At 35.9% G+C, this 16,958-nt stretch overlaps 1 protein-coding gene across 1 annotated transcript in view; it reads right to left on the reverse strand.

Moving 5' to 3' along the window:
* Nucleotides 1-11,542: 11,542 nt before the first annotated feature.
* Nucleotides 11,543-16,958, reverse strand: part of LOC138703379 (uncharacterized) — an 81,475-nt gene continuing 76,059 nt past the window's right edge. Inside the window, exon 3 of the mRNA XM_069831204.1 lies at nt 11,543-14,011. Within this exon, the coding sequence (XP_069687305.1) occupies nt 12,031-14,011 (1,981 nt within the window). The 3' untranslated portion in view covers nt 11,543-12,030. The remainder of the gene's footprint in view (nt 14,012-16,958) is intronic.

The raw sequence follows: 16,958 nt of genomic DNA on the forward strand, positions 1-16,958 counted from the left end.
ATACTTTTCTGACTTTGTCAGCAGGGGCGAATCTAGCTACTTGGTGCCTCTAGGCAGAGAAAAATAGTTCCTCTCCTTATTTCGCCCTACTATATGCGTCATTTGGATCAACTGAAATAATTGATTCCGCGGCATTATTACCGTTTCTAATATCGGAAATGCCTGACTCAGATAAACCACACACTCCACTATTTTCGGTACTTACTGTTCGCCACATTATTACACTCTGATTGTCTGAACTCGAACTGGAACAAGCTGGCAGTGTTCGTTTTTTAAACAGCACATCTATTTTTGCACTTTTTCTCACAATTTCCTCTATTTTTTTGCCTTATCTTTCGGAGTTTCCGGTATTGTTGTTTAGTCAACTGTCCGAAGACAGGTCTGGACCCCACAAGTGACACCACCAAGGCATCACTCATAAGGCAACTAGGTCAGAAGATAATGGGGTAGGGTGACAAGTTCTTTTCCCCCCTCCATTGCATACATTGCTGACTAGCTACATAATACACTAATGAGATTTCAGATGCAGTTCTTCCTCTGACAAATATCGTCAAGTGAGATGTACTGTCTGATAATAGATTTACATAGGCCTATCAGCCAGAACCTTAATCAGAGGTGTTTTCGGTATTAAGAATCACTTAGCTTTTTCCGACTGTCACTCATTATAATGAATATTAAAATATAAATCACCTAGGTACAAAAAAAAACTGCACTCTTTACCGTTTCAAATTAAACTGAATTGCAGAGTGTCCGGCTGATACAATGGCTGGCGGTATTTTCTTTGAATGTAAATCTGAATGGGCATTATCGAGTGTTGACACTGGCTTTGGGTTTCCAGATCTGCGGGCGCCGCCCGGAGTGCCCGGTTTTATGAATCCATCTCCGGCCGATAAGTAATCTTCACCCGGGAAATTGCGTTTGAAATGTTAATAATTAGCAATGTTGTAATGAAATTTCACTGTCCAACTTTAAAAATGAATATGTGTCAGGCTTTAAAATTCAGAATATTATAGATTTATTACTTTGTCATACAGAATAATATCTGTAATATTGACAATTAATATTTGAGGAGAAAAATTCGCTCCGGCGCCGGGGATCGAACCCGGGTCACTTGCTTCTATGTACCCAGCGCTCTGACCACTGAGCTACGCCGAATTCAATCCACAGCACCGGATCGAATTTTCCTCCTTCAATGTTTCCCTTTGTGGCCTGACTCCAAGTTAGGCATATATGTTGACGTATATGTGCAATGTCAACTGCCATTATACTAGGGGCGCACTCGGCTGAGTGACTTGTTTGGCCGGGATTCCGCAGTTAAGTGCACAGTAATCTGCACAAACTTATGCACTGCTAGCTATGAGAATATTATAGATTTATTAATTTGTCAAACAAATAATATCTGTTATATTGACAATTAATATTTGAGGAGAAATATTCGCTCCGGCACCGGGGATCGAACCCGGGTCTCTTGGTTCTACGTCCCTAGCAGTGCACACGTTTGTGCAGATTACTGTGGTTGTGTTTTCAATGACTTTTCAGTAGCGGAAAGAATAAGTTATGTACGAACCAAAAGTGAAGTCCTAGTTACAAGCGTTCGTTTACCATTCTCACAGGAAAGGCCTCTGAACGACTTAAAAAATACCCCATTCTCAATTGGTTCAGATGCGTCAAATAGGCTAAAGGTAACAAGATGCTTTCGCATTGTGGTGACACATTTTTCTGTAAAACATCGAAAACGTAGCGATATTCTAGAGTTCTATAAGACAGTAATGAGAATGCTGAGGACATTTCAAATAAAATTATATCAACTGTTGCAGAAAATGAATTTAGTTTAAGTAACATTGTAGCTTAAGTGTTCGCGTAGGCTTCCGCGGCTGGTGTACATGGTGTGTGGATAAGCTCCAGGCCTTCCACCGCGTTGTCTTGGTGTTATTGGCTGACGTTTCGACCGCTGTGTTGTGGCCATCTTCAGAGCAGAGCAGAGCAGACTATTTCCTTATCCAACAACTGCTCTGAAGATGACCACAACACAGCGGTCGAAACGTCAGCCAATAACACCAAGACAACGCGGTAGAAGCCCTGAAGCTTATCCATACAGCAACATTGTAGCTTATTTGGCCGACAATGCATCTGTTAACTATGGTAAATAGTACAGTTCAGTGTTCAGAAAAATAAAAGACAAAAATTCTGTTATACTAAAGGCTAATATGTTGTTGCCCCATACTGCATAATAATTGTGTCAAATTTGGTTTTAAATCCTTAAGTATGATGCTGAGACATTAGTCTTGAAAATACATTCCGACTTCTATTCAAGTAAAAATTGCGAAGAACTTACATAGTTCCGTGAATTTGCTCAACAGGACTATTTTTAGATTTTGTGTCATATTCCAGTTCGATGATTGTCCCTTCAGTGTTAGCTGTTAAACGCCTTGTTAAAATGTGGCGCGCTTTGAAAATATATTATTTGGTAAAAGTAATTGGGAATTTGTGTTTCCCAAGAAGATGAAGTAAATGAATATTCATTGTCAGTGGCAGAATGTTTTCTGTATTTTGTTGATTGTACGCTTTCAATTTTCTGTCAGGCGATTAAAATTTAGAATGTGTAAATACGCTTTCAACCGAGGTGCACAAAATCATGTTGGGAGTAAAGACTTGAGAGGAAAGTCGTAAAAAGGACTCATTTTTCGGTTCTGAAGTGATTATGTCGTTTGAAAATTCAGAGACACACAGAGGTCAAAAAAGACACTGTAATGAAAGCGTTCACCACTGTGTATGAGAGATTGTTACAGTATTTAGCAAAGTGGTACGATTAGAGTGACAATAACATATTTTCAGTTATATCTGTTCTCATTTAATGACAGTTCACGTAGCAAAGAAATTGCAAATTAATTTCGAGGTCGAGGGAAATGAACTCTATAATAAATGGTCAATTTTAAAGGCAGTGAGTGATAACAACACTGATGCAAGACAAAAATAAAAATCACTGTTGCAAACTTTGGGTATCTTTTTTCGAAAAAGCTACGGCTCCTAATATATTAATAACAATGCGACATGTGCTAGAAATTCCAGTAAGTAACGCGCATATGTGTTTAGTGTCATGAATGGTTAATATACAGATGATAGGAACAGAATGTCAACAGAACTAGTTGAAAGCGAAAATTTGTATTAAAATGAACTTGAGTGTAAGCTGTAAGGAATTCCACATAAATAGCTTTGGAAAAGAGGCTTCCGGAATCTGCAAGGAGCTTCATGAAATATACATTTTGAGGTAGACCTACGTCTATTCTTAATACAGTAAAGATTTAATTATTGCTGAATTTTTAACAATTTTACAACTTTTTTATGTGAGGTTCTGAAAAAATTAATTAATAGCCTTTGTATTTAAGAGAGAATATTTTTCTATGCCAGGCCTAAAAAATTCACTATAATTGGGTTTTATTTGGCGGAGAAATAAATTTCTAAATTCTGCAAATCTGGCATTAAAATTAAATAAACTTGTTGAAAACGGTAATTTTTATCAGGATTTCAAATATTAATTTATTCATCAAATCAAATCCGACATTGTTGAATTTTGAACCGATCCTTTAACTTGCAATATAAAATGAAATGTAATTAATTATAATAGGTATAATAATAATAGACTATTAATAACAATAATATGACCAATAATAGTAATAGTAACAATTAATTTTATAGACTTCGTAAATCTCCGGGTTTGGCTATAGTTAAACCTGGCAACCCTATACTGGCTACTCTTATGACAGAGTTAGCTGTGTCTTTCATTAAAAAGCTTATGATTGCGAGCAATGAGATTTGCCTTTCTAATGTATCGTAATATAATATCAGTAAGTCCTTTAATGTTATCACGTGAGACTTTTACGGTGAGAAGGCGTAACATTGAAAAAGTGCTATGATCGCATTGTGACATTATTATTGAAAAACTGTCCTTTTTCCGTTGGCAGACCGTTGATTAAATTTGAACTGATTGTTGCCAGTGTTATTCACATCCTTGTCATTGTGCGTTTAAGTTCATGTACTCTTTTAAAGAGTTATGAGTAAGATTTAAAAAATATAAAAAATAACACTAATAGCTTAAAAACCGCCCCCTCAAATCTGCCGCCCTCGGCAGCTGTCTAGGCCTAAATACGCCCCTGTCTGTGAGTACTGAAGCAGAATGGCCGATCTCTCATTATTGGATTCACGAATGACGTTCAGAACCTTAGAAAAACCAAGCCAAGTCTGAGTGGCGCCTGAGAAAGACAAGCGTGGTAAAGAGACTTAAAGCTCACAAGTTACTTAGCAGTGTTGTCAGGTTGAGGGATTTATCCCTCGGCGTAGGGATTTTTTGGTCGAAAAGGGATTCCGGAATTTTTTGACAGAATGACACAAAATTTAGGGATTTTCACACTTTCCAATTTTTCTATATTTTTATTTAAATATTTTTCAAAATATTTTTATTTTTCAGATATGAAATAAGTTTTTTAATTTTTATTAAAAACACATAAAAGTGATTTAACACTGAAAACTCTATTACATGTTTAATATTTGGTTTCTCAATATTGGATTGTTATAACATATAATTTTAATTCAAAGAGTTGAGTGATTCATATAGAAACGGCCAATGAGATTTAATTTTATTGCTTGTTGGCAGCCATTTATATTGTCGATTACGTCTTCCCGCTTTATATTCAAATCGATTCAGTATTTCAGTAGACAGCAGATTGTTGAGAACATGAGTACGTTAGGAATAGACTAGTTTCAGTTCTTGTGTTAACAGCCGCGATAAATGTACATATTGTACAGTACATTATGACCATAGTTTTAAGTTGATGTTTTTAAAGTGTCTGTTTATTTTCTTAGTTTTAACCGTGTGTTTATTTTATTGGTATAAGCGGGTGTTTATTTTATTGGTACAATGAGTGATCCTGAAGAAGGACCGTCCACGCCGAAAAAAAAAAACGTGCAATCAGGAAAGTTAACTAAAAGTGAGAAATCTTGGCGGAAACTATATTCGTTGAATCATGGTTGGAGGAATCTCATTTTAAAGGTTGGTTGGCTAAATCTAATGATCCCTATAAATGTTTATGTTGCAAAAAGGAACTATTGGCCGGCAAGAGTGAATCAGAAAGCACAGCTCGACGCCCTCGCATAAAAAATTCATTACAGTTGAAAAATGTCCCCAGAATTACCAGTGTTTTTAAAAGAAAGCCATCTGATTACAAAATAAAAGTTCAGATTACGATGTTTGGAGTTCTATCAAGAAGCTTTCAAAGAGTCTTTGAAAAGATTGCCCCTTTAACAAGATGTTATAAGTAATTTGACTTTTCTAGATACAAAATCTAGGTGTCAGTAATATTGTTGAAAGGTCTAGTATCACACTTACTTCACTAGTTGATAAATATAAATCAAAACTAAACCAAGAATCAGTATTAAATGAATGGAGTCTTTTACCCAATTACTTTTCTTCTGAAGAGAAAACTGCTCATCTAAATTTTCCTGTACTAGAATTTTGGAAACGAATAGAAGAATGTCACAATTTCAATTCTGAATTTTTGTTAAATAATTTAGGAAAACTAGCCAAAATTTGCCTTTCTTTGCCCCATTCTAATGCAGCCGTAGAGCGCATAGTTTCAATGCTTAGCGATATAAAAACGAAGAAAAGAAATAAACTATCAGCAAAAACAGTGTCGTCTCTAGTGCGGGTGAAACTTCACATGAGCAACATGAACAGAAAGTGTTACAACTATCCAATCACCGACGAAATGTTGAAACTGTTCAATGAAAATAATATGTAGCCTACAACAAGGATTCAAGAGACAACAAAATAGCTGGGCTGCTGGTTGCTGAAGAAGAGGGAGGAGAAGAATGTGAACAGGCTCATCAATAATATGCGGATCTGAGGGTGAGTGGTCTGTTGCACTGTGATAGGCTATTTATTATTAACATTGTCTTGTTCTAATTTATTATTTTAATTCGTTTTTAAAATGTGTATTTTGGAGTATAGACCATACCACCCCAAGAGGGTTTTTTTTCTCTAATTTTGGGGGATTTTTCAACCCCTCTGAAGGATTTTCTTTCGTTAAAATCTGGCAACATTGTTACTTACCTATAGGCCTGTGATTCATTAAAAAAATGGAGCATTGATATAAAGTAATTTGCTCTCTGTTAATTTACATTGTCTTTGATTTGATTAGAAGAAGACAATTCTCATCTAAGGGAGTGAGATTTATTCTTTTTTCTTTTTGTTAATGGCGAGTACTTGAATGTTCGTCATTCACGCAATAAACCCGGCTGTGTAGACCAATTTACCGACAGAGACCTTGCCCAAGGTGTACCCTATGAGTCTGGTCTACTGTACACGTGCGAAGAGATGAGATGATGGACATTTGTTGGGATGTCGAAGGGGAACCGGAGCTGCTGGAGAAAATCCTTGTGTCACTTGGACCGACCACTGGCTTGTCCAACAATGTTAACTCGGGAGTAGGCTTATGCCGTAGATCGAACTTCAACCATAATAATAATAATAATAATAGTAATAATAACTATATTAATAATGAAGTGTATAAAAACGCTCTTAAAATATTCAGTCATTATAGAAAAGGCCGTTTTTAATGAAAAATTTGTGGCGCACAGTGTGCTCCGCGCGCCACGTCGTGTTACCAGAAAAGACGCGCCCGCCGAAGGGTTAAATTAAATAATGTGAAGTTGCAATTATTGGAGAAACTGTACAATAGTCGCTTTAGCAAACTGATAATCAAATAGCATTTCTGACGAAAGTCTGTCTGATAATACGTTAGAAGCAATTTGTAAAAATAAAAATAATGTTATCTTATTATTGTTATTTTACTTGTAAAACATATTTGAATTTTGGATAGTGATCCAAAACTGACCTCGGGTAGTTTGAATCAATCTTCGGCTGATTACCTGGTTGGATTTTTTTCTGAGATTTTCGCAACTGTAAGGCGAATGTGAGGCATTACATGGTGAATTTTCGGACTCATTATTGCCAAATACCATCTCGCTATCACTAATTCTATCGACACAGACGACTTCGCTGTTGATACAGCGTTGTTCAGTAACCAATATTTATATAATACACAGTTGTAATAAATTTTCGGCAGTGTGCAGACCTACAGTATATAATTTTTATTGCATTAAATATTTTTTGTAGCATAGCTATAATGAATAAATTTTGGAATATTCTAGTTTCAGATATTATTATTATTATTATTATTATTATTATTATTATTATTATTATTATTATTTACACTATTCATTTATCTATTTACGCATTTCATCTGGCGGAGTTAAGGCCATCAGACCTTCTGTACCACACTACCAGAAATACAAATACAAAAACAAACAAACAAACAAACAAATACGGAGAGAAATAAATAAGAGAAAGAATTAAAATAAAAAAAACACACACAAAAAAGATGGGGGAATACAATTACAAAATATCACAATAGGTAATATTATAATGTATTAACATTTAATGTTTAAAAGAAATGACTAAACATTTAAAAATAAGTAAACTCATTGTACAAATTTCAAGAGGAACAAAACAGGAACTACTTCGAAACACTATAAAGTTAAAATATTCAGTTTACTTCTTTGCATTCTACTGAGTAAGAAAACGTTTAGGCTACTAATTTTGTTTTTCAAAACTGTTAAATTCGGACAGTGTCTGATGTCACTGGGTAGGGCATTCCACAAGCGCGATAGCAAGATAGTAAATGGTGATTAATACTGTACGTTGATATTTTAAGTGTTGGTGTGGCTAGTATGCGGCTGTTTTGCGTGAGTGTGTGGAGATTCTGATAGGTGTGGAGGTGTGAAGGACTTGGAAAGGGAGGACAAAGGAATAAAATTTCTACGTTCATTATGCCAAAGCCAGTTTAGAGTTTGGAAGGATGGGATAATGTGGTCAGCGCGACGGACATCGCAGACTAAGCGAACACAAGAGTTATGAAAACGTAATATATGCGAATGGTTGACACTGTGGTTTGTTGATAGAAAATCACAATAATCAAATTAGGGAATTCATTGTTTTTCCACTAGTATTTTTTTAGTGGTAGCAGGAGAAATTTTCGAATATTCTTTAAAGAATTAAGTATGAAAAACACTTTCTTGATAATATGAGTAACTAGGGTGTTCCAATTTAAACGCGTAGTGAAGTAAACTCCAAGATTTTTAACACAGAACAAAAGTGATTATTGTGTCGTGTAATTTGACTGAAAAAGCTGTAGTAATATCACAATCTAGTATATACAGTCACGAAGCTTGAGTTGTGAGGGTGCTAGGAACGATAGACTGTGCCGGTACTATTTCGCGTTGTCTGTAATGAAGCGATATTAGCGATCCTAGTATTTAGGAACTATCTATGGATGCATATTTACTACGTATTGAGCTTCGCTACTGTATATACTAGACTGTGGTAATATTGTACAATTAATTTTTATGTCGCATAAGGATTTTTGTGATTTTTCTGCATTGAGAGTCAGTTCGAACCTCCTGGTCCATGCAGATATAGATTCAAGGTCCTCTATGTTTGCGTATTGCGTCATTGAGTTACTTCTGTTGTATTTTTGTTGCTGAATAATGATTGTGAAGTAACGGTTAGCATATGACTCTAAAACGAGCGGGTCCGGGTTCAAATCCTGGTTGGGGCAAATTACCTAGTTGAAGTTTTTTCCTGGGTTTCTCTCAACCCATTAATAGCAAATTCTGAGTAAATTTCGGACCTGGACCCTATATTCATTTCGCTGCCATTGTCATCTTCATCTCACTCAAACGCTAGATAATTTTATTATTTGATAAAGCATCGTAAAATGCACTAAATAAAAAATAATGATATTGAATATTGCTTTAAACTGGTGCTTTGTTATAAAATTCTATGCCCAGTGTTATATAATATTATTCTAATATAAGTGCCCAGTTTCAAATGGCCAAATTTTTAGATTCTGCAAAAATAAAAACACCATTTTTTTTTCGTTATAACGAGAAGAAACAAGTAACAAAAAGAAAGTTATACCTATGACCACCACCGTGTTGTTAAATAAGAAATAGTCGTTCTTCCATGTCATAAACGGCATTGTTAAGTGCATTCCTAGGAATGTTTCCAGTTACATCCGATATGGATTATTTCAATTGCTCACAAGTAGGTCTATTAAGAAATATCCCAATTTTGGTCTACCCAAATTGCTTTTATCGATTGTACCAGTTTTCTCAAATTTGTTCACCAACTTATAAAATGACCAGGGTTCAAGTAACGTTCAAATCATCTATATGTATTGAGGTGTTGTCTATTGCATTCGTAGTATGATTTCGTATTAGCACTGAGCAATACGAATTCGCAAAGGAAAAACCATTGTAAAAATTATTGCTGTTGGGATTCTGTCGAAAAACGAAGCTGTTGCGCAACAATCGACACCATAAGGCCAGGACCGGTATTGCTGATGTCCTCAAGCGTCGTGGATGGAAAGTATACGAGGAGATCCACTGCGTTTCATCCTTAGATTCGAACAGAAGAGCAGATATTGTAGCCATCCACAGGACTCAATCTAAGGGATTAGTCCTTGATCCTACAATCCGGTTCGAGAGGGATGCCCTGCAGGCACAACACGTTGATGAGGAGAAGAAACCCATTTATGAGTCCTGCATCCCTTATCTAAGTGAGAAATATAACATTCCCACTAGTCAGTGGAGTGTTTCTGGTCTTTTGTTTGGTGCACGTGGCACACTCCCTAAATTCACATGTGAAATTTTAAAAGCACTCGGACTCCGATTTTTTGATTCAAAAAAAATTGTTGGATATTCTTAAGGATTCAATCCAAATATTATATTACCATTTATATTTTGGCCATTGATGATTGTGTTGGGTTTGCATTTCTCTGAATTTTTTACTAAACAATTCCTGTCTTTCTAAATTATTCTGTAGTGCTTTTATTCCGGATCTTTATCGTCACCCTCATTGAGGGCAGATTATTTTCTTTAAATATTTATATAACAACAATAAATTGTTTATACAAGCGTGACGCAGTTACCATAGGAACGAAATGCATATAAAAACACGCATAATGGCATAATGGAACCAAACTGTTGATATGTACATAAGACAAAGCCATGTCAAACTGGGAACTTACTTTAGAATAACCTTATATTTTTCTAATGTAGTAGCACAGTCTAGTATATATTAGTCATGAAGCTTGAGTTTATGAGGGTACTAGAAACAATAGACTGTGCAGGTACTATTTCGCATTGTCTGTAATGAGGCGATAGTAGCGATCCTAGTGGTTAGCAACTAACTATCTGTGCATGCATATTTACTACGTATTGAGCTTCGTCACTATATACTAGACTGTGGTAATAGTGTTTCCTAATTGTCCTAATAAATTAAAAATATACATATAGTTACTAGAAAAACACAAGACGTTCATTGACATACGACAGACTAGAATTTTAAAGGAGATTGGAATCTAAGATATTGACTTTTATACAACTTTGAATTTGAGATGTAACTTTTGCGTGTCCATTACAAGATGAAATTGTAGTTCGAAAAGCTGAAATTTATGGTGTGCTCTGAAATAAATTAATGATTATTGATATAAATTACAAAACTAAAATATATAATAAGCATTTTGTGTTCCTAGTTGTTGGTACATTGATAAATTTTAAGTATTATTTCGTAAAAGTTTTCTTAGAAATCAGTAAGTGACAAAGTTTAAACTTAATAAAAGAACCAATCAGCACACGTTTTAAATAGTCTTTTGCATATGTTTAACGTTTTGGCCTAACCTTGTTATGAGAGATAAGCGTAAGATTGTCTTTAATTTTTTTTTTTTTTTTTGGAAAGAACATCTACAATGACAGAAGATTAAGTACTTGAGTACTTACCTTTAACAGCAACTGGTCATCATAGCTTCGAGATCCTTCTTTTTTTTTTGTGTAATTAGTTTCTTCTTAGTATTTAGCACGTCGTTCAATAATACACATCTTTATTTACAGAGAGCGCTAAGAGGAATCTTGATTATATCTGATCTGAGCATAGGCCTACACACCGAATGCAACATAATTAAGAGGAATGTTTAATTGCATTTTATATGTGTATACAAACCCAACGGAGCAAAGTTGGTAGATATGACTCGTTACAGATTTTCTGCTTTCATATTCAGAGGATTTCGAAAAATTGCATCCTAAAGGAAACTAATGACCTTATTCTCTAAGGTTAGCTCGTATAACACAGTTCTTAGCACTTACTAGTTCGCTTGACGTGGTTCTTACTGCTCACACACTGTTTAGGGTAATACCGCACTGAAACCGAATCTGCCTGTCCTACTGGGCAAAACTTACTTAGGCTATACACGGAAACTTTCATAATTTTTAATTAAAGTGTGATTCTTTTCACTTTTCTACAATGTGTAGGCTATTGGATTTAGGCAATTGAATATTTCTATTTTTTTATGATCAAATATTTCATATTTGTAATTATGACTTAGTGGTTTTCTTTGTTGTAGCAGAAATGTTGGAAAGATGTTCAAAGTTATACATGCAAACGTCGAAACTTTATTGACGTTTTATATTTCATAACAAGAGCGAAATAATTCTATATACATTTATTCTATGGTCAATATTACAACCTTCAGTCAACAAGGAATATCACCGACCTTGCTTTATGTAATGAAATTTAATTCATATATAAATATTAAACGTAATTAGAACATGAAAAATTGTAATTATCAGTGGTCAATTACATCCCCTGGCTAAAGGTAGATATTGGCCATCCCATTAATAATCATCAAAATATCAACAAGTTAGGTACAATGTCCCTTGAGATATTTACAACCATGTCTTCCGATCACTAAGGTACTTAAATCAATTTATAAACAAATTTTATATATAATGATAATGACAATCGTTAAATCACTTCCAGAATAATGTCGAGTGAATTTGCTGATGATACCGGACAATGCCTGGCTAGTTATTGGCAATGATGATGAAATGATATCTGTAAGTTCATAGGTGGCAATTTTAAGACTCATCAGATGGAGATGGTCGACGTCCTCTTACCCTGCTATTTCTTGTGCCGTAATTTGTTGCCTCTGGTACGCTGTCGTAAGATATGAGGAATTGCGTGGGTGGCTCTTGCTTTTGTTCTTGATCGTCAGGAGTGGTGTGTGCACGATACACGATACGGCTGTGACTTGGACGTGGTCTTCGTCGACGAGGAGTAGGGCTTGGTACGGGTGTCGTCGTTGGCAGTTCAGCTACAATAATAGGCTGGTGAAATCTCTGTATGTTCTGAGCCACAGACTCTTCTTCATCTCGGTACGCTGGTGTTTGTTGCAAGGTTAAAGTCTCTGTTTGATACTTCTGTTCTTCATTTTCTGTTGTTTGAGGTTGGTATCGCGTACTCTGTACTTGAGGCAAGCTCTGTCTTTCCTCCTGGAACCTATGAAATTGCGTCGGTTGTTGTGCTCTGCCTGCATCTGTATTATATCCAGTAAACTGAGCCCTCTGACGAGCATCTTGAACTTCGGGAGTTGTAGGTAATCGGATGAATTGAATCGTTTCTTCTTCTGGTTCTGATTCTGGTTTTTGTGTTACATATTCCAGCCTGGTGACCTGAGTAGGTTGTCGGATAGTTTGTGCTTCTGCAGGAACTGGTCGACGAACATATTGCACTAGTTCTTCCTCTACTTGTTGTGGTTTCGTCTGCTGTATCTGGAATCTACTTACCTGACCTCTTTGTTGAGCAGCTTGAACTTCTGGAGACTCGACAGCCTGATTTTGCTCCTTTTGTTGTAGTTGCTTCTGTCTCGACTGATATACTTGATTACGTGGTGGAGGTGCCGGTGTGACGTATGATCGTTGCTTCTTTGTTGTTGGCCGATAGTACTCGGGAGCTACAGTTTGTATGATTGCGCTCTCTTGTGGGCTGTCTGCTGGTACAGGTGAGATATTAAACCCAGCGTCAATGAGTGCTTTAAATTCGCTCTGTGTTAGAGGTCGTTGACCATCAGGTGTTGGAAGGTGAACAACAGGTAAAGGAGTACCAGATTCTACTTGGGGTGCCCCAACTTCATCAATCGTAATTTTATTTTGATTCTGGGCGTTCTTCACGTTTGACGTCTGTGTGACGTAGATGGATGATCTTGATGCTGTGGGAGGCAATGCAGTTGTAGACTTAATGACTTCTTCGGCTACAGAAGCAGCTGTGGGAGATGCGCCTGGGAATAGACCACGGTCTTGTTGACCCAGGAGCTGGGATATGATGTAGTCGTCCTGACTAGTGGTTGGAGACTGTCGACCTGATTCAGAACTCAAATAAATTGAAGGGTCGGATGTTTGTTGGCGCTGGGGCGCTTGTACCAATGTCTGCTGAGGAAGAGGCTGAGTAGTCTCACGCAGGTATTGTTCTGGAGCCGGAGACGGACGACGAGAAGGCTTTGAGCGTTCAGAAATTAGTTGTTGGGAAGGAGCTGCTTGCCTGGAGTACGACACAGCCCTCTGAGTGGGTTGCTGCTGGGGCTGTTGCACGTATCTAACCTGCGGACTGATGGAGTACGCTGTTTGCTGCTGTGCCTGCTGCTGCTGTTGCTGTGGCACCGCCTGGAGCTGGATCAGCTGCTCCTGCGCTGCTGTCGCCAGCTGCGTGAGTTGTTGCTCGTAAAGGGCAGAAGTGTCTGGGGAGGCAGTAGTAGGGAACGCCTGTTGCTGGGTCAGTGCCTGGACAGCCAGGTTGGGATCACTTCCAGCAAGGGATGCCCTGAGGCGGGCTTCGTGGACGCTGTGAACCTGGGAAGAAGTTGTGAGGGCGGAGAAATCGTCCGGGCTGGGCGAGGCAGGCCTCGGGCGAGGTCGCAGGATCCGTGGTCGTACCGGAATCTGCTGCTGAAACTGGCTGTTGAAGTACAGCTGTTGCAGCTGAGCCTGCGGCGACGGAGGCGGTCTGCGGGGTGGGGCCTGGCCGGGCGTGCTCGTGAATTGCACTGCTGAAGGATCTGGGTTCCTGTGAACAAATTATGTTGTGTTTTAGAATAAACTAATTGGAAGCATGATCTCCCTCCCTCCCACCCCTCAGTCATTAGTTGTTCATTCTAAGTTACGCAATGTTCAGGTAGACACGACAGGAGCAGTTGTAAAATCAAAAAGAATTTCGCGTATGACAGAAGATCATTTCTTTTCTCAGTTAAAATTCACTGCATACAGCTTGACTCCTAATTTTAATGATTTAATTACACATTCATCTTAATGTTTAAATTGTGTATAAAGTAACAGAAAAAATAAATCAAATCATAAAAAAAAATACAAATGAACAAATATATACTGACATAAACATAGCCTAATTGAGCTTCTCCTTAGTTTGGGTATGTTCATTGTCCGTACTTGAGCACGCAAAAACTTGTAGTAGTGAAGGTGTTTCGCGACTTCACTTTCCTCCTCTCACCTTCCACGTTGCTGTGTTTCGTAGTTGATCCAAATTTGTTGATTATAAGATTAAATTACCTTAAGGGATAACAGCGTAATCTTTTTTGTGGGCTATATTTTATATAACGTCATCTTAGCCGACCACTGGTACACTGTAATCTTCGTTATTTTCTGCTTTTACTCAAGTGCTAACGTTTTTGTATAGCTGCAAATACAGGGAACCTGGATTTCGATTTCTGGTGGGAAAGCAGAAATTTATTTCTCTTCGTTAGGAACAGATTTTGTACCTTATCCTTAGATTATATTTATTTCATGTCTTATGAAGCAGTTACTTTGCTCTGCACTGATAGCCATTACCATTTATGAATATCTTACTTTACTCACAAAAGAGGATGTACAAAACTCGGAGCAGAGAGACCCATCCTGTAGATGTAGAGAGTAGCGATTGATATTATTATTATTATTATTATTATTATTATTATTATTATTATTATTATTATTATTATTATTATTATTATTATTATTATTATGCATCTGTAGTTTGTAACTCTATTACTAGTACTGATTCGGCAAAACTGGAAAATGTTCAAAGAAAATGTATTTCTTTATGTTCGTACAGATTTCTGCCTAATAACTCTGGGTATAACTATGATAAAAAATGCGAACACTTTAAATGTAGAAGCTTGTACGAGTGTGCAAGACATCATGATCTCGATTACTTATTCTTATGTAAGGTCCTTAAAGGTGACATTAATTGTCAATCTTTCTTAAACAGCGTTAGCCTTCGTATTCTTATGAAGCACATGAGACATCGCAAACTCTTCTATATTAGAAATTCTAAATCTTTCTCTCCGGTTTCCAGATGTGTTAAAAATGCTAACTTACATGTAGGCGATTTCGATCCATTCAATGTATAGACGTATTAGAATATGGCAATGTCTTTGCTAATATTATTTGCATAATGCTTGTACACAAATTGGTAATAATTTTGTAAGAATCAACTCCTTTCCCTAAAATTTTATAGTATTAATTCTTGTAAATTAATCATTGTAATCTATGATATTAATTTTCTTGTTAACTCAATTATTTAATTTGTACCATAGTTGTTCATTTTAATGTATTAATTGTATCACTGTGCTAGATTTTTAGTGGCCAATGGATGTTGTCCAGCAAATAAATATAAATAAATAAATAAAATAAATAAATTTATTATTATTATTATTATTACTACTACTATTATTATTATTATTATTATTATTATTATTATTATTATTATTTTTACGAAGGTGACCGATGTCTTCTAGAACGAGGTTTCATCACCACTATCATAATTATTATTATCATCATCATTATTATCTTCATCAGTTACATGGTTTAGACCTATTGGGTTGTTCCCACACCAGGAAAATGGAGAGCAGTCTTCTAATCTTCTTCTGGATCTTCCTATTGCTCTTATCCGTTCTGGTTTATATGTTGGTACTTTATTTGGGGTCTACTATATTTTCCATTCTGTTAATATGATCTTTCCATTGTTTATTATGTGCTTGTATTTTGTCTGTTACATCAAATAATATATTTAATTATTTTCTTATATCAGTTGTTTTTATCGGAATATAACTCATTGTTGCTATTAAGAATTTGTCTCTGCTGTTTCAAGTTTCCCTCTATCAGTTCGTTTTATGGCCATTTCTCATCGCCATATATAAAAGTTGGTAGAGCCATCACTTTTTAAAATTTATCTTTCAATGTTTTGTAGGAGAGTCCTTCTGATGGTGCCACACATTATTTTAAATTTATCAATTTTCCCATCTATATCATCCTCATTCTGGGTAAGCTACTTACTGTGCAGCCTAAATAACGAAACGCATGAACTTGTGCAATAATAGAACCGTTAATCACAATTTTTGATTCAGCAGGGATTTTTTACATTGAATGCAGTTGTTTTAGTATTATTTGACACATTTTTACGTTTAAATTATTGTATAATTTTACGTAAGTTAATACGAATTTTTATTTTGTAATTTATAATCCATGTTCTTAAATATCACTTGATAATAAGCATATAGTATTTCTTGTCTTATTCTAAAATTATTATTAAAATTAATCTATCATAATTTAGCGGCCTCTCTTAATTTGTACGTTGAAAAATTTCTGTGATAACAGACAAACTTTCGAAGTATTGTTTGCAGCCTTACATACTTGTATGTTGTAATGGATACTTCGAGCTATTTTATAATGTGTTGTGGGAAACATTTTCCGTCCACAATATTAAAAATTGTAGTTTTATTTAATTAGAATGAGTCTTATATTTCAAAATTTCTTTAGGAATTCTGTCATCGTTACACTTAAATTTTCTATCAATCCAGATAGGTATTAGTTTTAATATCTAATAGAAGAAATATCTTACTTATTTTGCACATCTTCATCTTTTGATCCAATAGTATGCATGTTTTATTTCTAATTTCAGGTGAAATACAATTTTAGAATCTCTCTTAATTTCTTACCATCCAAAGTCGAAATATATGCGA

The sequence above is a fragment of the Periplaneta americana genome, chromosome 7 (genome assembly GCF_040183065.1).
Source record: "Periplaneta americana isolate PAMFEO1 chromosome 7, P.americana_PAMFEO1_priV1, whole genome shotgun sequence".
NCBI classification, from domain to species: Eukaryota; Metazoa; Arthropoda; class Insecta; order Blattodea; family Blattidae; genus Periplaneta; species Periplaneta americana.